We start from the raw sequence: 20,584 nt of genomic DNA, 5'->3' as shown, positions 1-20,584 counted from the left end.
AGCAAAGGACTGTGGGAAAGGAGAATAGGAAGGGCCTGGAGGAGGGGGGATTTCAGTCCTGGTACTTATGAGGATGGCCCTAATTTGGGTGTGAGAGTATTTTGCAGACATCTATCTTGGTAAGAAATTGTACCCATGTGCTGACAACTGTACTGTAAACCATTAACCTCCCAATAAGAAAATAAAGAAAAAAATATTTGGAAGACTTTCTTTTAGTTTACAGTTGATACATAAACACATATACCTATCAACATTTGTATCTGTATTACAAGAGAGCAGGAGATGCTTAGCTGAGCAGTCATAGGTCAGGCCCTGAGGAAACTGGGTGTTAAATAGAAGTGACTTCTGTGATTTGTGATTGGAGTAGGGTCTGAGTTTCTTATTTTAATTGTTGCTTAGAGTTTGTTCTACCACAGTGCCTGCCATAGATAACTTAATAAGAACTTCTGTAAGTTGCTTTATTTTCTTTTTTGGGTCCCATGGTAGTCTGCACAGTGGCTATGCATTATCCCCCACACCAACCCTCCCTTCTCTATTTTCAATTTCATTTTTTTTCTTTTTTGTTCTAGTTTCTTACTTCTCCCAGTCTTGGTTGGTAGGGCGATATGGGGGGTGGGGGAGGGTAGGGAAGGGCAACTAGAGGTGAAGGAGAAGGTGACTGAGAGGAAAAGGATTAGAGAACTCCCTTCATTCACTAAGTTAAATTGGGTCACAATGGTGATGGAAGAAAGGGGAATGAGAGAGATTTGTCTGCAGCTCTTGGTTTTTACCTGTAACTGCCATTATTTCTGCTTCTTAGATTCTGGGATATTGTATAGAAAGTGTGAGGAGTATAAGCATCGGAGTTCAATATACCTTGCTAGAATATCAGCTAGGTCATAAAAATCCAGTATAGTTTTAGATCAGTTTTCCTAATTTCTGGAGCTTCAGTTTCTTCAGTTTAAAAATGGATGAGATGGGAGTCGGGCGGTGGCGCAGTGGGTTAAGCGCAAAGCGCAGGGACAGGCATAAGGATCCCGGTTCAAGCCCCCGGCTCCCCACCTGCAGGGGAGTTGCTTAACGGGCGGTGAAGCAGGTCTGCAGGTGTCTATCTTTCTCTCCCCTCTCTCTCTGTCTTCCCCTCCTCTCTCCATTTCTCTCTGTCCTATCCAACAACAAAGCAACATCAACAATGGCAATAATAACCGCAACGAGGCTGCAACAACTAGGGCAACAAAAAGGGGGAAAATGGCCTCCAGGAGCGGTGGATTCATGGTGCAGGCACCGAGCCCAGCAATAACCCTGGAGGAAAAAAAAAATAAATAAAAAATAAAAATAAAAATGGATGAGATAATTGTTTTCTAGGTCTAAATCTGGATATATTACCTACCTGCTTATATACTTCCCTGTTCTCTCACTGATGCTCAAAGACAAGAGTATTTAACATACTTGAAATCCAACACAAGGTTCCACATACTCTGGTTTTCTCTGAGCTCTTACCCTATTTGAGTCCTTCTGGCTCTCTTTGAACTTCTCAGGTTCTGTTTGCCTGGAGGAAGCTCTTTTTATCCCCTCAATCGGAACATTTTCTTCTTTTCTCACCACCAAAACTTTTTAAAAAAATTTTTTTTCCCTTTTTGTTGGCCTTGTTATCGTTGTCGTTGTTGTTATTATTGTTATTGCTGTCATTGTTGGATAGGACAGAGAGAAATTGAGAGAGGAGGGGAAGACAGAGGGGGAGAGAAAGACAGACACCTGCAGACCTGCTTCGCCACCTGTGAGGTGAACCCCCTGCAGGCAGGTGGGGATCTGATGGTCCGCTTTGCACCATGCATGCTTAACCCCGCTGTACCACCGCCTGGCTCCCCCAAAACTTTCTTAACTTCCTTTTGTCACTTGTTATCCTTGTAAAGTGACAGTTGTTATTCATCCTCACAAAAAGTTTCAATTCCTAGAACAACACTTGACCAAGAATTGTCACTACTTCTAACCTCATCTCCTGTTCTTTGTAGTCTCACTCTGTCTCTCTTTCTCTTCAGGGCAAAATACGTGTTTTTAGCATACTAGGTCACAACCAGACTATTTATATTAACTATTATGTTACAAATACTGTTTTATTAATAAGTATAGGTCAACAGCTGGTTAGTTTCAAGGGGGTAGAACAACTTCTAATGGGGGGCAGTTCAGGTTTCAAGTGCCCTTGTAATAAACAAATAATATGGTGTTTCCTTCTTAGGAGGCCTATTTGTAGATAGAAAATTTACATACAAATATGGGGAGGAGAGGTAGAAATAGGACAAAGGTAGAAGACAAATTTTATATGTATTTTTAATGAGTTTCTTTTTTGTTTCTTTATTTTAAAATACCTAAGATGAACAGCCGTTTAAAACTACATGTGAGCTTTTGTTGGAAGGCCTGGGAAAAAAAGCAGCATTTATAAAATTGTTTCAATGGGAGACTGGATTCCAAGTTCCAATTAAGTGACCTGCAAACAAGCTTTGGAAACTAGTGCTCTCACAATGAGTTGCTCTACTTTTGGACTCTTAATAGTTGGCATCTAGTTTTAAAGAAAAAAAGTACCCAGATTTATATGAGACTGATTATTAATCGTGATTTAGGTGTTTGGAATTATTTATTAATGGAAAGTTATGATTTCATGTTTTTAAGAAATAGAGTTGGAAAATGAATGAAAATAACTACATAAAAACAGTCCAATTGTAAGTATATGAAAGTATGTTTATTATCTGCAATTACACTTTAGTTTCTAAAAGTAAAAAATGAAGAAGAAAAAAGTTTAATGGAATTATAATACACCCAAGGTGTTTCTTAAATGGCTAGAATTGTGTAAATACTTTTCCTAGCTGTACTTTCAGATATATGGGTTTAATGTACTTTCTTACAAGAAATAGTAATATTAGGTAAATTCACTTAAAAAATATGTGTGAAGAAATAAAAGCTGATTAAAATGAGGAATGTAGTAATTTTGGGGGAAAGATAATTTTTCTACCCATTGTAAAAAGGTTTTCTTCAGGGATCTTAATAGATACTTATTATATTTAGTACTATAGTTCATAATCTTATAATGTAAAAATTGCTGGTATTATAAAATCTAAAGTTCATTTATATCTTCAGTTTCTGGGAAATGTCATTATAATAGTACTTGAAATTATCATGTATATGTTATTAGTAGAGAAACTGAAAAATCATCTTATTTGAAGATGAATTTTTTTTTTAAATTAGCCAGTCAGGAGAAACAGGTTGAGAGAGGGGACATATAATGATACTGAAATGATTGATTTTCTTTTTCTGTCTTTTTTCTTCCTACCAGGGTTGTTTCTGGGTATTGAGAGCTATACAATTCCACTTTTCCCAGTGGCCATTTTTTATAATGGATGAGAGAGAGGGAGATAGAAACAGAATGAGAGACTCATGTTTCAGTACGGTTCATGAAACTTTCCCTCCACAAGTAGGGACTGGGGCTTGAACTTGTGAGTTTTAAAACTTTTTAATTTTATTTTTTTATTGAGGGATTAATGTTTTACATTTGACAGTAAATACAATAGTCTGTACATGCATATAATATTTCCCAGTTTTCCACATAATACAATCCCCACTGGTTCCTCTGCCATCATGTTCCAGGACCTGAAGATGATTTTTTTAACCTTTACTTCAGTTGTTATATCTTCAGATTTTCAAGTTCTTTCATGGTTGTAGACAGGAAACAAAAATGAGAGCATTCAATTTTAAAAGAGAAGTTAGTAGGAAGTTAGTGTGATAATTCCAGTCAACATTAACAAGGCAGCGAATTTAGGAACAAATGAATCAAAGGCTTAGAAAAATTCCAAAAATAATGTGACAAGATGAGGTCAAGGACATTCTTCTGTGTGTTAAAATATAGTTCTTCTCTTAAATGCAGCAGCACACAAGACATTTTTCTTTGCATCTATGTAAACTTTGAGTCAATTAGAAAAATTAAAATATATAAAAAGAAATTTATTATTATTATTTTTAATTTTAAATGTTTTTCAAAGTGTTCCCTTTATTTTTTAACTTTACTTATTTCATTTGATAGGACAGAGAGAAATTTAGAGGGAAAAGGGCGATAGGGAGGGTGTCAGAGAGACACCTGTGACCTGCTTCACTTCTTGTGAAGCTTTTCCCCTGCAAGTGGAGACTAGGGGCTTGAACCCAGATCCTGTTGCACTGTAATGTATGCACTTAACCAGATGCATCACCACCTGGTCCCTAAAAGGGAATTTTATTGAATTAATTTTAAGCTTGTGGGATATGGCTTAATGGTAAAAATTAGCAGGTGGATATCTAGTTTTATTACCTAAGCACAGAAGGATTACCCAAAGAGTGAAATGCTTAGGATTTCAATAAAGCTTTTACTTTTACAAGTTTCTTTCAATGTAGTTTAAATGTGATTCTTTAGTATTTGACTTTGAATGTGTGTATGCATTGTGTAGTTTTAGCAGCGATGAGATTATGGTAACAGATAAAATGAATGGTTTTATAGAATTTTAAGCAGAAGCTGTAAAAAAATTACTTTCCTTTGCCCTTTAATTATGTTACTACTACTTTTAAAAATCTCATACAGAGAGGAAATACTCTGAAGTATTTCCCTTTTTATCTTTTAAGAATATAATTAGGAATAAAACACCCTTAAGAATATCTTAAGATGATAATCAAGAAATACATAAATTACTATTGGTATCATCAAAGCATACTTAGAAACATTACTTGATTAGATTAATAAGAATTTGTATAGGTTTGAGGTTAATCCTTCATTATAAGTACTATACAGCTTCAGAGAAATAGTCTTAACAGTATTAACAATTTTTTTTAATTTGCAGTTTTATGAGCCACTGGAAAATTCAAAGATATGAGTGATTTCAAACTATTTTCAACTGCAGGGCATTGCACTAAAATGCCAAATATATGAATGGGTGGAGTTTTTGAAATCTTGTGCCAAATTTATATGTAATTAGTATTTAAGAATGAAGACTGAGTTTTCATGTAAATGCAAATATTCTTTCTACTAAGTAGCAGTCCCCTACAAAACAAAACAAAACAAAGCAGAACAGAGTAAAACCAAACCAAACCAAACCAAACCAAACAAAAATGTGTCTTCTGAGAGAAAGAATTGCCCAGTGTTGAGAACTACAGGATTTATTGATATTGTTAATATTTCATACTTTGTATTGGGCAAATGGTATAGAATTTATAAAGCACTTTTATGAAAATTGTCAACTATAACCTTTAACATAGTTCCGAAAGTTTGGCGATGCAGACATTATTATACCTACTTTATATTTGAAGAAATCAAGGTTCAGTGAAAATTGTGTAGATCACCTGGAATTGTAGCAGGCCTGGAGTTAAAAATCAGTATCTGTAACCTAGTGACTACATAACACAGGTGAATTTGCTGTTGTTTAAGTATTGTTTTTGCTATTATTGACCAGGCACTATGAAGAGGTACCAGAGTAAAAGAAATAGACTTTGTTCTTGAAGGGTTTACAATTTTGTCTTCCCTTTTATGGAGAAGCAAAAATATAGACTCTATGACATTTTTGTGGACTGTTATATTTGGAGCATTTTAATCTGTCAGGCCATCAATATTGTTTTATTACGTTTCATAGCAGTGACATCTTGTCTTGGGAAATATTATGTTAGCTGTTATTGCATCATTTCCTAATAGAAAAAAATCAGAGTTTCCTGTGTGACTTTCTTCCAGACAGTGAGGAATTAAATGCTGATGTTCTTTATTTGTAAATATATTTAGTACTGCACTAGCTGAAAGAAAGAAAAGCTAAAAATAATCTTATAGTTTAACAATAGTGAATTGCTAAGTTGGAGTAGGCTTATAAATGAATTTCTATAAAAACGATTAAATATAGTTTTCAAAGACTGGATACAGAGAATTATTGATAAAGTAATATTAAGTGTCCAGAACAGAGAATCTTTCCTCAAATATAGTGTTATCCTAATTATGTCTTAAATATGTGGCTTGTATATAACAAAAAAAATCACATTAAAATGTAAACAGTTATCTTTAGAGTGAGGCTAGTGGCTTGTTGTAGATTTGTTTAAGATATGTGAGAAGTCAAATACAAGGACAACATCTCATGATTTGTCCAGTCACATCCCACAGACAATGGAAACATTGTTCTTGATAAGACACTAGCATTAGTATTAGAACAGCCTTCTGTGATCATAATTTAGTTTTTTCTTATCTTTCAAGTCATATTTATGGGTCTTACTTCTATTATCAGTCCCGAACTCCTCCTTTTTCTTTTCTCTGTTATTATTCTATTGCCTTGGGGCTTTTATTCCTATGGACTTCTAATTATTCTCTTTTCGCATGGTATTCCTCAGTGATATTTCGTATTCAAACTATTTTCTTCATTTAATGATTTTCTTATTAATGAGAGAGAATGGGAATTAGAGCATTGCTCTGGCATATGCCATGCTGAGGATTGAACTTGGGACCTCATGTACATAAGCCCACTGTTTTAGCCACTTTGGACATTGATGAGAACTAGATTATATGTGAATGGAGTACAGTGAAGCCTCATCCTTCTTGTTTTAGCACTGATACGGGAAGGCTAATGAGAAATCAGATCAGGGATTTGTCTTGAGTTAATTGACATGGCTTTTATAACATGCACATTTAGAATCCTTTACTATTTTATTTTATTTTTTTAAATTTATTCCCTTTTGTTGCCCTTATTGTTTTATTGTTGTAGTTATTATTGTTGTTGTCATTGTTGGATAGGACAGAGAGAAATGGAGAGAGGAGGGGAAGACAGAGAGGGGGAGAGAAAGATACACACCTGCAGACCTGCTTCACCACCAGTAAAGCCACTCCTCTGCAGGTGGGGAGCCAGGGCTCCAACCAGGATCCTTATGCCGGTCCTTGCACTTTGCGCCACGTGCGCTTAACCCGCTGCGCTACAGCCAGACTCCCTCTCACATGTCTGGAAAAAATAGTCATTCTTATTGCAGTTATTGAAGACTAACTACAAATCTTAAAGTATGTGAAGAATGGGCTCTCTGACACACTTATTTGGGGACAAATAAATATTCTTTCCAACAGGAATGAAATTTTGTTTGTAGATTTTACTGTCTCTGGCAAGAATAAAGCTTTTTCTCTAGGAAAATTATAATGACATAAAATCACAACTGTATACTCAGGAACAAATTTATGAATTTTTTCTTGTTTCACTGCTCTTGAGTCAACTTTTTTTATAGCAAAAATTCTTTTAACTAAAAACAGAAAATAGTAAAGTTTGTGGTGATAAAGATTGTTCTCATTCTAGGATAACAGACTATAAAGCAAGGGCTCTGAAGTTACTCTAGCCTAGGTTAAATCCCATTTTTAACAAGTCTGAACTGTATGAATTAATTTCTTTAAATTTAATTAATTTCTCTAAGCTTCCGTTTTCTCGAAGGAGATACTATATATTTCACTATGATAATATTTTCATAGTGATAATTTAAATGAGATGATGTAAACAAATCTAACAGTGTTAATGATAAATCAGTGTTATATTAAATGTATATTAAGCAATACATAATTGATTCAAGTAAAAATTGTTTACATGTATGTTTATATACATCCACAAATGTTCCACGTATTCACTTACATATTGTAGTAATAATTAAATACATAAAGAGGTCACAAAGCTTTGCAAAAACCTCCAAAGAACCCCATTAAAATGTAGAGAGGGGGAGTGGGGGTGTAGCGCATGGGGTTAAGCGCATGTGGCGCAAAGCACAAGGACCGGCATAAGGATCCGGGTTCAATCCCCTGGCTCCCCACCTCAGGGGAGTTGCTTCACACGTGGTGAAGCAGGTCTGCAGGTGTCTTTCTCTCCCCCTCTCTTCCCCTCCTCTCTCCATTTCTCTCTGTTTTATCCAATAACAACATCAATAACGATAATAACTACAACAATGAAACAATAAGGGCAACAAAAAAGAATAAATAAATAAATTTTTAAAAAATGTAGAGAGGACATGAACAGACTCTTCACCAAAGAGGATATTCACCTGGCCAACAGATATGTGAAAATAGTCTCTAAGTTAATGATTTACAGAGAAATTTATGTCACAACAACGAGATACCATCTTACACTTGTGAAATGGAACATTAAAAAGGACAGAAATAAATTAAGTACTGGTAAGAATGCAAGGAAAAGGATCCCTTCTCACTGTGGTGAAAATGTAAATTGGCTCACTTCCTGTGGAAAACAGCTTGTACATTTCTTAGATCATTAAAAATGGACCTCATATATCAGGCAATTTTTCTTCTTGGAGTCTATCTTAGCCAACTTTCTCAGACAGAATGTGGGAAAGATAGATAGCTGAATGGGGGCCAAGACTGAACTGGGCCAATACAAATGGTACAGCAGGCACACTGTCCAGATGAGCTAATTTGCAGGCCCAAGAGCAAGTTTCTGAAAAGATGCGAGGCCATTGAAAGGTTTTCCAGCTTATAACTCAGTATATAAAATGAGGGTGTTAGAATCAGTGCTTTTCAGATAAACAGGTATTGTGTGCATTTTGTTTTTCACAACCAACCTTCCCTGTCTTCCTTTTTTCCCTCGTTTCCACCTGCCTTCCCTCTTTTTCTTCCTTCCTTCCTTCCTTCCTTCCTTCCTTCCTTCCTTCCTTCCTCCCCATCTCCCTCTCTTTTTTCCTCCCTCCCTTTTTCTCTTACCTCCCCATCTCCTCCCTCCCTTCTTTCTTTTCTTTCTTTTTCTTCTTTCTGGTTTTATTATTTACATGACAGATAGATAGACAGGGCGCCAGAGCATCACTCTGGCACATGCAATTCTGGGAATTGAACTTGGGACCTCTGCTTTTAAGTTCAACATTGTAGACATGACACTACCTCCCAGGCTGTATATTTTTAAAAAAACTTGTATAGCTTATTAAGCACTCCAAATGACCTACTAGGGTATTTGAAAATAGATGACTCATTGTTTTGACAGTTTTAATTTTGGTTATTGCTTTTTTCTTTTTTAAATTTCATTCAGCTGTAAGGTAATTTTATTTACCTAATCTATTGTTTTTTTTTTGTGTATATATGATTAGATTACCACAGGAATTAAGAAGCTGCAAAATGCAATAATAGAACAAGACAAGCGACTTGCAAAAACAATGAGTAGAGATGGTTCTTTTCATATTACCCTGCTAGTGATGCAATTATTAAATGAAGATGAAGTAAACATGTGAGTAGTAAATTCTTACCGAATATTGCTTTTGAAATGATTACTTTAATATGAATAAATAAAATGGCATTTAAGGAGGCATTGAAATTCTACAGAAATATTTAAGTTGTTTCAGTTAATACTAAAATTAGTTACACAAATAGTCTTCCTAATCTTGATTTTTAACTTTTTTTGTTATCAAATGGGAGCCCTTGGTTATACAGTTGTTTTAGTTAAATTAATTATGGTCAAATACTCTGGAGTCAGATAATTTAAGACTCTAGATAAAGATAGTTTATGAATCTAGGTAATGATTCTGGAATTATGGCCAAACTGTCTCTTTTATTAGTTATCTGATTTTAGGCAAAATTTTTATGTTCTAAGTAGAGAAAATAATAGTATACATGCCAGAATTTTATTATTTATTTATTTATTTATTGTTGTCACCAGGGTTTATTGCTTGGGCTAGGTGTCTACATGATGAATCCATTACTCCTAGTGTTCATAGTTTCTTACTGTTCAGTTTTTCTTTATTTTTAACTTGTTGGTAGAGATAGAAAGACAGATACCTGCAGCATTGCTTCACTACTCATGAAGCTTGTGCATGGTAACTATATGCCCCTAAACTGGGTGTGCCACCTCCTGGCTCCCATGCCAGAACTTAGTTTCCCCCCTAACTTTTTTATTGGAAGTTAATGGTTTACTATACAGTTGTTGCCAACATGGGTACAGTTTCGCATCTCACCAAGAGAGGTATCTGCAAAACACTGTCATTCCCAAATTACGTCTACAACCATGAACCAGGACCTGAAAGCTTCCCTGTCTGCTAGCCCCCTCTGTTCTCCTTCTTCAGAGATCTTTGCTTTGATGTAATATACCACCAATCCTAGTTTTACTTTATGTTTCCCCTTTCTGTTCTTGTTTCTTAAGTTCTGCCCATGAGTGAGATCATTTTATATTCATTTTTATTTCTTTCTGGCTTATCTCATTTAATATGATTCCTTTAAGCTCCATCCAAGTTGAGGTGAAGAAGGTGACTTCATCATTCTTTTTCTCTCTCTTTTTTTTAAACTCCATCTTTCATAATAGCTGAGTATTACTCATATATATATATATATATATATATATATATATATATATATATATATATATACCACAACTTTCTTAGCCACTCATCTGTTGTTGGACACTTGGGTTACTTCCAAATTTTGGTTATAACCAAGTATGCTGCTATGAACATAGGTATACACAGATCTCTTTGGATGGATGTGTTTGTTTCCTTAGGATTTATCCCCATGAGAAGAATTGCTAGGTCATAGGGTAGGTCCGTTTCTAGCCTTCTGAGAGTTCTCCAGACTGATCTTCCACAAAGGCTGGACCAACTTACGTTCCCACCAACAGTATAGAAGGGTTCCTTTATCCCTGCAGCCTCTCCAGTATTTGTTACTACTATTCTTTCTGTTGTATGACATTCTCACAGGAGTGAAGTAGTATCTCATTGTTGTTTATTTGCATTTCTCTGACAATCAGTGACTAGAAGTAGTTTTTCATATGTTTGCTGGCCCTTTGGATCTTTTTTTGCCCTTTGGTAAATATTCTGTTCATATATTCTCTCTACTTTTGAATAGTACTTCTGTTATTTTTAAATTTTCTTTATTGGGGGATTAATATTTTATAGTCAACATTAAATACAATAGTTGGTACATGCATAACATCTCCCCGTTTTCCACATAACAATACAACCCCCACTAGGTTCTCTGCCATCATGTTCCAGGACTTGAAGTGTTTGTTTGTTTTTGACTGAATTTTGTGAGCTCTTTGTGTGTTTTGGTTATTAGTCTTTTGTCTTATATATGGCAAAAAAAAAAAAAATTCTCCTACTTCTTAAGGAGTCTCTGTATTTGGGTGATAGTTTCTTTTTTCTGTGCAGAAGCTTTTCAGTTTGATGTTGTCCCACTGGTTTATTTTTGTGTTCCTTGTAAATGGGTTTGAGTCAGTGATGATGACTATAAAACTTAGATTGAATAGAATTTTGCCAATGTTTTCCTCTAAATATTTTATTATTCCAGGTTTAACATCCAAATACTTGATCCATTTGGAGTTTACTTTTGTTTGTGGTGAGATGATGTATTTCAGTTTCATTCTTCTGCATCTTCAACTCAATTTTCCCAACATCATTTGGTGAAAAAACTTCCCTTTCCATCAGACACTGGGGCACAATAGTCACTTGATATTAGTTATTAGAGCTGCTAATTCATTAGGACAGAGGACAATTTATATTTTATCTCAGTCATTATTAGAGTACCTGTACACGCCCCAACCCCAATTCCATGATTGTGCCATAAAAGTAATTTACTACTGCTTTTCTTTTCTTTTTGTTATTGTTGTTGGGCTTTCACTGTTCTGAACTGCCTTTTTCAAAACAGAGACAGACACATACGACAGCACCGAAGTTTTCCCTGGGACTGTGTGCACTGGGCTCAGTCTTGGGATGTACACAGTGTGAAACAGACACACTCCTGAGTGAATTCTCCTCAGTTAGTGGTGAGATTCAAAATATGACCCCATTTTGGTCAGCTATTAGATTGAAACTGATGGAGTTTTCTGACATTGCATGTATGAGAAATGTCTCAAGTACTTGTCTCTCAAATTTTAATTTTCATCTTCTAGTGTATAATGGTCTAGACATTATGTGAGAAGTTTCTTTTTCTATATTCTTTCTGCTCAAAGTCTAGTGTCATATTTCAGGTATTTTAATAACGTATTGATCAGTGGATTAACTATGGAGTGTGAAGAGACTTTTAAAATTAAGAATTTAATCAGGTAGCTGTTATATTAGTTTATTTTTGTATTCTCATAATATAAAAGAATAGTAATGTATTAAGACATATCAGATTGATGATTTGAAGGCAAATGCTAGAAGAAGAAGATGATTTGAAGATAGCTGTCATGAATTAATTTGTAATACAAACTCTGGGTCTGAATTCAAGTTTTAAAATTTCATTTTCTACATGCATATACACTGAAAAAAATCAATTTATTATAAAGTCTTTTTAAAAAACTTTTTAAAATTACTTATTTATTATTGAATAGAGACAGAGAGAAATTTAGAGGAAAGGGGAAGATAGGGAAAGAGACAGAGAGACACCTCTAGCCCTGTTTCACCACTTGTGAAACTTTCCACCAGCATGTGGGGACCAGGAGGCTTGAACCTGGATCCTTTCACACTGTAAAATGTGTGCTTAACCAGGCGTGCCACCACCTGGCCCCTATTATAAAGTCTTTCCATAAATTATTTTTCAAAAAGAATTTTACTTGAGAGAAATTGAAACAGTTACAATGACTCTTTGACTCATTCTGTGGTCCATGACGGTTCATTAGGACAAATCTGTTGATTTCTGCTACTGGAAAATTAAAAAGATTAGACTAAGTTTAGATAATCTATATTTACTTTTTAAAAATTTTACTATCTTTATTTATTGGCTAGAGACAGTCAGAAATCAAGAGGGAAGGGGCTGGTAGAGGGAGAGAGACAGAGAGACACCTGCAATACTGCTTCATCACTTGCAAAGCTTTACCCCTGTGGGTGGGGACCTGGGGCTTGAACCTGGGTCCTGTATTATAACAAGTGTGCTTAACCAGGTGTGCCACAACCTGGCCCAGATCATCTATATTTCTTTGCAGAAAAGAAAATATGTTATAGAATTCACTTTCTGTAACCTTGATTAAGACTTCAAAATATAGTTTCATTTGAAACAATTGTTTAAATTCCATCAATTTAGATGGATCTGTAGTAGCTGTCCTGTTTTTACATATTTTCATCTCCTAACATTCCTTTGAAGGGCAGTGTCACAGTAGAAGTGTCTATATTATGTATTTTTGTATGAACATAAATGTAGTTAGGTGATAAAAGTTGACATTTCTAAAGCTCTTTCGAGGTATTATACAATTCTTATGATGATGAAAGGAGTTTTGATATAAAAACTGTAGGGAAAAATCAGTTAAAACTTTATCTGATGACTAATTAAAAATATGAATGATCTAGGTACTGGATGGTGATGCATCTGGTTGAGCGCACCCATTACAGTGCACAAGGATCTGGGTTCAAGCCTCCAGTCCTCACCTCACTCAAGATTCATAAGTGGTGAAACAGTTTTGTGGGTGTCCCTTTCTCTCTCCCTCTCTATCACCTCCTTCCCTCTCAATTTCTCCCTGTCTCTATCCAAAGTAAATAAGTAAAATAACAAAAGGAAAATCTAAAAAAATTAAAAAATGGTATGAACGATATAGAAAAATGCCTAATTAAAAATACATTTGACGTAGTGAGCAAATCACTGACCAGGATAATTTGAATTAATAATGGTTGACCAGAAAGATGTTTCGATAGCTCTCTCCCTAATGTAAGAATGTACTTAGTTCTTTTTTGAGCAATTGCTGCCCTCTAGTGAGATTTTATTTTTTTTCTCCCAATAAAATAGAATTCTCTTTATGATAGAATTTGGAAATGATGCTAATTTTTCAAACACTGTACATTTAGTAATGCCTAATCTATTAATACAGCAGGCATTTACCTTCATATAAAATATAGCTCATCTTAGCACATAGTAGCCGTGTGCTAAGCAACTATAACAAATACATTCTCTTATAATAAGACTTCTATATTTTAAGAGATACTAGGTTTTAAAATAAAGCTTATGAAAAGTAAGCAATGTGTGGGCATGTGTATATATATTTAAATATTTTTTTTATTGTTCCCTTTTGTTGCCCTTGTTGTTTTATTGTTGTAGTTATTTATGTCGTTTTTGGATAGGACAGAGAGAAATAGAGGAGGGGAAGACAGAGAGAGGAGAGAAAGACAGACACCTGCAGACCTGCTTCACTGCTTGTGAAGTGACCCCCTGCAGGTGGGGAGCTGGGGTCTCCAACTGGGATCCTTACTCTGGTCCTTGAGCTTTGCACCATGTGCACTTAACCCGCCGCGCTACCATGCAACTCCCGGCTTTTTTGCCTTCAGGGTTATGGTGTCTACTCCTGGAGGCCATTTTCCCCATTTTTATCATTGTTGTTGTTATTGCTGTCATTGTTGTTGGGTAGGACAGAGAGAAATCGAGAGAGGATGGGAAGACAGAGACGGGAGAGAAAGATAGACACCTGCAGACATGCTTCACCACCTGTGAAGCAGCCCCCCCTCCCCCATGAGGTAGGAGCCCCGGGGCTCAAACCAGGATCCTTACGCTGGTCCTTGCACTTTGCATCATGTGTGCTTAACCCACTGCACTACCGCCGGGCCCCCAGGTATGAATATTTTAAACAAGGACCTAGAGCTTTCATTATAATCTAGTATAACTCTTGAAGATCCTTTATTTTTTGGTAGTATGTTATCAGTTTTTTTTTTCTTTTTTTCCCTTTGGTATCACAAGACCACACAGATACGATTTTACTGCTCCAGGCGAATTCTTTCAGATAGTTTCTTCTAGCGTTTGCCCTTCTTCCGTAGCCAGTCAACAGCGTCAGGTTGAGCCTGATGTAAAGTTTCGAGACCTCCTTTGAATCTGGAGAGGTGGCAGTCGTTGACTATGTGGGTCATAGTCTGTCTGGAGCCGCAGGGGCAGTTCGGGTCGTCTCTGGCTCCCCAGCAATGGAACATAGCGGCGCACCGGCCATGGCCTGTTCGATAGCGATTGAGGAGGGCCCCATCATAACGTGCTAGGTCAAAGCCGGGTTGACGCTTGCAGGGGTCTGTGATGAGGTGTTTGTTCTTGACCTCAGCTGACTGCCAACTCTGTTTCCAAGAGTCTGGAACAGAGAAGTTCAGTGTAGGCGTAGGGGACCAGATTGGGTGACAAGACGTCAAGTGTTGGACAGGGTGGGCGAAGATATCCGAGTATATTGGCAGGTCCGGTCGAGCGTAGACGTGGGAAATGAACTTAGATGATGCCGCATCCCAACGAATATCTGGCGGGGCGATGTTGCTAAGAACTGGCAGCCATGGAACCGGGGTGGAACGGATGGTTCCAGAAATTATCCTCATGGAGGAATATAATTGGAATCGACCAAGTGGACATGGGGGCTACGGAACCATACTGGGGCACAGTATTCTGCAGTGGAATAACATAATGCCAGAGATGATGATCGTAGTGTGGAAGCGCTCGCACCCCATCAGGAGCTGGCCAGTCTTGCAATGATGTTATTCCTCGCTGCAGTTTTTATGAGATGTTCGTGAAATGACAGAGTGCGATCGAGAGTAACGCCAAGATAGACTGGCTGGGCTTCATGCCGGATTCTCGTATCGCCAAACTGCACATTAAGCTCACGCGAGGCCGAGGCATGATGTAGATGGAAAACAGATGATACCGTTTTTGCAGTGCTAGGGATTAGTCGCCATTTTTTACAGTAATCAGATATCAGTAAGACAAGCAGACACACACACAGAGGATGAGATGCCATAGGATTAAAACTTCCCCTAGGGTTGTGGCATTTTCATCTGGCGCCAAGGTTCAAATCTGGGCAGCATGCATGGCAGGACAGATTCCCTGCTAGGTATAATATCATTTTGGCCCGGCAAATTTATTTATTTATTTATTTTAGTTCTATATAGACCTTATCCTTGCTTCAGATCCTCTTGCTGGACTATTGATATGAAGTAGCATTTTCTTTTTTTTTTTAATTTAATTTATTTATGATTGTATAGAGACAGAGAAATTGAGAGGAGGAAGAGCTAGAGAGTGAGAGAGACAGAGAGACACCTGCAGCCCTGCTTCACCACTGGTAAAGTTTTCCTCCTGTAGGTGGGGACCAGGGGCTTGAACCCAGGTCCTTGCTCACTATGGAGTGTGCACTTAAGCAGGTGCGCCACCAGTTGGCTCCTAAGTAGTCTTTTCTTTAATGTCCTTGATGTAATATAAATCATAGTTAAATAGTTTTATTTTAATCATTTAAAACTAGATTTTGAAGACATTTTTAACTTTAATCAGTAAAATGATCACCTTTAATTTATCTTTGTAGAACTGATTACTTTGTTTCTTGTTTGGTTTTGTTATTTTATTACTTAGTAAATTCCTGAAAATCATATTATCTCTTACTAGTGGGATTGATACTCTTTTGGAGTTGAAACCACTCATAGAAGAAATCCTTCAAGGAAAACATTTGACTTTGCCCTTTCAAGGGGTTGACACTTTTGAAAGTCAAGTTGGATTTGTGAAGCTGGAAGAAGGAGATCACATAAAACAACTTTTGGAGATAGCAGGTAAAACAAACAGCAACACTCGTGAAATTTCACTTCTTGTAGAAGCAGTTTTTCTGTAATTATTGTAAAAGATTTGACATCCTTTAACCTTGAGAAGCCAGTATCATCTCATTTTATAAGAGCTGCTTTGGAATTTGCTGTGTAAGTAACCACAATAAAATACATTAGAAGTAATCTCAATTATTTTTTTTAAGTGGTCTATTCTTTTTAAAAATAGTTTATTTATTGGATAGATACTGAGAATAATTTAAAGGGAATTGGAGATAGAGAAGGAGAGAGAGAGAGAAAAAGTGAAAAAGAGAGAGAGACAGATTTACAGCACTGTTCTACTGCTCATGAAGCTTGCCCCCTACAGGTAGGGACTATGGGCTTGAATTGGAGTCCTTGCACATTGTATGTAACACGTACATGTATGTAACTGGGTGTGTACCTGCCTGGTCCCTGTCTTAATTTTGAACCTAAGGAACATGTTGATTTAGGGACTGTTTGAAATGTTATGCACTGATCTCAAAGTAATTTTTAGGACTGTTCTAATTGTAAATTTGTTGTATTTTTTTGTGTGTGTCGTGGCACTGGGGAATGAATCCAAGGCTTTTTGTGCATGTTCCATCATTCATGGAGCACCCCCTAGGTACTTAATGTGGTGGTGTCAAGACTTGAACTTAGGACATCAAGCACAGCAAAGTATATGTTCTACTAATGACCTCCCATTCAGCTGCCTAATCATAATTTTGAATGGTACTAGTGGTTATTATGGCATTTGGCATAAGTTAGCATTTAGTGTTACATAATGAATAAGAATCACCTGCTTATTTAGAGATATGTGGGGATTATCATTCCTTTTCAAGAGAATTGTAGAAGAATAAACAACTTTTCTCTGTGTTACTTATTTTCCCTTCCCATTTCAGTATTGTTCTATACTTTTTTTTTTTTTACATTGAAGATCTCCACATCCACTGGAGAACATCTTATTTTGTTAGTACAGTTGAAAGTGTTAGGGGAGCAGAAACAGAAAAAGCCTAATGAGTGACTTTTGAATTTGATCTGGAAATCATAGGTTAGGTGTTAACCTACATGCTATAAATGGTTTTTATCTCCGTTTTCTTTTATACTGTGTCATGCCATTTAATGACTTCTCATGTCAGATTAAAATTTTGACTCATAACAGTGTTATCATTGGTCCATGCTTGGTTATTTTTGTCTGTCTAATAATACTATAATAATTGCCTAAGAAAGCGAGGTGTGGTAGTAATCTGACCATATTGTCTTTTTTCTTTGATCTATGCCTTAGCCTTCCTTCAAGTAGCCATAATTGTGAAGTCCATATTTAATATTACTTCTGTTTTTTAGCTTTGCATTTTTATTATCACTTCTACTACCCTCATAGTATATCTTTATATACTTTAACTTTATAGAGAGTTAACATATTATGTGGAATCTTTTGATGCCTGTTTTTGTCTCTTAATATTGTTTTATCTTTATGCAGTTTCATAGTAGACTGTTCAGAAGTACAAGTCCCTTTTGGGTGGGAGACAGGAGGATCATGTCTCATCTTCTTGTCCACTAAGTTTTATTTTTGTAGAGCAAACTATGTATAAATGAACATGCAGAAAATAAACCTCACCATTTATCGCTCAAGTAGGACTTCAGATTTGGCCAAGGAGCTGGAAACTCTTAACAGTTTTGATGGCAAATCATTTGTGAACTGATTTGGCTAGAGTTCACTAACTTAATTTTTTTTTTTTTTTAATGATTGTTCTGGCAAAAAAAAAACAAACTAGAATTAAGTCTTTCATTTCTTAGGAAATAATCTTACACTCAAGAAATGAGCTCAAGAAAGACTTTTTAATAAATCATGCACTGACTATTCTTATAAATACCCCAGTATTTTCCTGCAACACCGAGAATTCTACCCACTTTTAGTAAATATTTTCCCTAAATTACTTTTCCAACATTGATGAAAGATTTGATATGTGCTTAAGAATGTGAAATCTCATCTGTTAGTGATACTCTGATGGTATGTTGGTTTGTCATTTTTTAGAAAAGGCCATTATCTCTGGTATTTATTATCACTATTACTATTTTAAAATTATCTTTATTTATTGGATAGAGACAGCCAGAAGTTGAGAGTGAAGGGGGTGATACATAAGGGAGAGAGATAGAGAGATATCTGCCACAGTGCTTCACCAGTTGCAAAGCTTTCCCCATGCAGGTGAGGACTGGGGGTTCAAACCCTTTTGATCTCAGCTCTGCTTATCTTCACTTGCTTTTGCTTGTTTCCTTACTTGCTCCATAGGAGAGATCATTCATTGTTTTAATTTTATATATGTCCCTTTAGTATTTTTGTAAGGGGAAGATAATGTTAATGAATTTCTGTAACTTTTGTTTGTCTGAATAGCTCATCATTCCTTCACATGAGATTGATAATCTAGCTGAATAGAGTATTCCTAGGAGGCTGACTTCTTCATTCAACACTTATGTTCCTCCAGTACCTTCTAACTGGTACCTTATTTTTAAAAGAATGCCTTAGGGTTAGGTAACATAATTTAAAATTTGTATCATATTTTAATAAGTATTTATTCAATAGATATATTTTAACTTTCTATAGAATATATTCCATTAGCCAGGATACTATGAAAACCATGAACTCAAAGGTTACCTGACAAGGCCCAGAGGGATATAGTAACCTGATATTGATAAATTGAGTTTGACAAAAGATAACTCACTGTTTCCAGAAGCTATTTTGTAGAAGGTAGTCAATATCTTAAAAGTGAAGTTTTTTTAAAAAAATAATTTAAAAAATATTGTTTATTTATTATTGGATAAAGACAGAGAGAAATTGGAGGGGTGGGGGAGATAGAGAGGGAGAGAGACACTTAACAGTTCTACTTCAGCACTCATGAAGCTTTCCCTTTGCAGGTGGGGACCAGGGGCTTGAACCTTGGTCCTTTTGCACTGCAGTGTATGCACTTAAACAGATGTGCCACTGCCTGGCCTCTAAAAATGCATTTTCAAAGAAAGAACAATATAAACTTATCCCCTTTGCCTTTTGCCTTTAGGGCAAACAGTAGAGTTTAAAACCTGTTATACTGGGGTCAACTAGGAATACCAAAGGAGATCATCTGGGGCCACAACAAGGCAGGACTAGAGTGCAAATACGTGTGGCTCGTGGACAGAGAGGAGCCTAAGGAGAGATTAAGTGGCTGGTAACAGTCTGGCAGTTTATCAGTTGAGGCAACACCTTCAGTCTGTTTCACCAACAAAAAGACAGCTGAAGGGAAGAGAGGACTCCCTCCCCTAGGAAGAAATCAAAATGTTTCAAGAGTTCAATGAAAATGAAGACACAAGCTATCAAAATTTTTGGGACACAGCTAAGGCAGTACTGAGAGGGAAGTTCATAGCCATATAGGCACACATTAGGAAACAAGAAAAAGCACAAATAAACAGCCTGATTGCACATTTTAAAGACCTAGAAGAAGAAGAACAAAGGAACCCTAAAGCAACCGAAAGACAGAAATCACTAAAGTTAGGACAGAAATAAATAATTTGAAAATATGAAAACCATACAAAAGATCAATGAAAGTAAATGTTGGTTCTTCGAAAGAGTGAACAAAATCGACAAACCTTTATCCAGAGTCACAAAACAAAAAGGGAAAAGACCCAAATAAATCAGACTGTAAATGATAAAGGAGATATCACAACAGACACCATAGAAACTCAGCATATTATGCGAGACTTCTATGAACAACTATATGTCACCAAGCTAGAGAACCTGGAAGAAATGGATGATTTCCTAGATGCCTACTAACTTCCAAAATTAAATAAAGAGGCACTAGATAACATGAACAGGCCCATCAGAGCTGGTGAAATTGAAAGAGTTATCAAAAACCTTGCCAAGAATAAAAGTCCTGAACCAGATGGCTTTACAAATGAATTCTACAAAACCTTCAAATAACAACTAATACCTCTACTTCTAAAAGTCTTCCAGAAGATTGAAGGCACTGGAATACTCCTTTCCAGCTTCTATGAAGCCAATATCACTCTGATACCAAAAGCAGACAGGGACACAACCAAAAAAGAAAACCACAGACCAATATCTTTGATGAACGTAGATGCTAAAATATTGAACAAAATTCTAGCCAAC

General features: G+C 36.2%; 1 protein-coding gene across 8 annotated transcripts in view; it reads left to right on the top strand.

Moving 5' to 3' along the window:
• The window catches only part of AKAP7 (A-kinase anchoring protein 7), a 258,608-nt gene that overhangs the window by 22,194 nt on the left and 215,830 nt on the right, over window positions 1-20,584 (top strand). For all 8 annotated transcript variants that reach the window (XR_009549585.1, XM_060190452.1, XM_060190453.1 and 5 more), the window contains exons 4-5: window positions 9,079-9,215; window positions 16,280-16,440. Coding sequence is in view for 7 of the 8 variants with exons in the window: in XM_060190452.1 (XP_060046435.1) it covers window positions 9,079-9,215; window positions 16,280-16,440 (298 nt within the window). In the remaining variant the exon portion in view is untranslated. The remainder of the gene's footprint in view (window positions 1-9,078; window positions 9,216-16,279; window positions 16,441-20,584) is intronic.

Source organism: Erinaceus europaeus, chromosome 4 (genome assembly GCF_950295315.1).
Source record: "Erinaceus europaeus chromosome 4, mEriEur2.1, whole genome shotgun sequence".
NCBI lineage: Eukaryota > Metazoa > Chordata > Mammalia > Eulipotyphla > Erinaceidae > Erinaceus > Erinaceus europaeus.
Note: the sequence above shows the minus strand (reverse complement) of the source record. Positions and strands in the feature narration are given on the sequence as shown.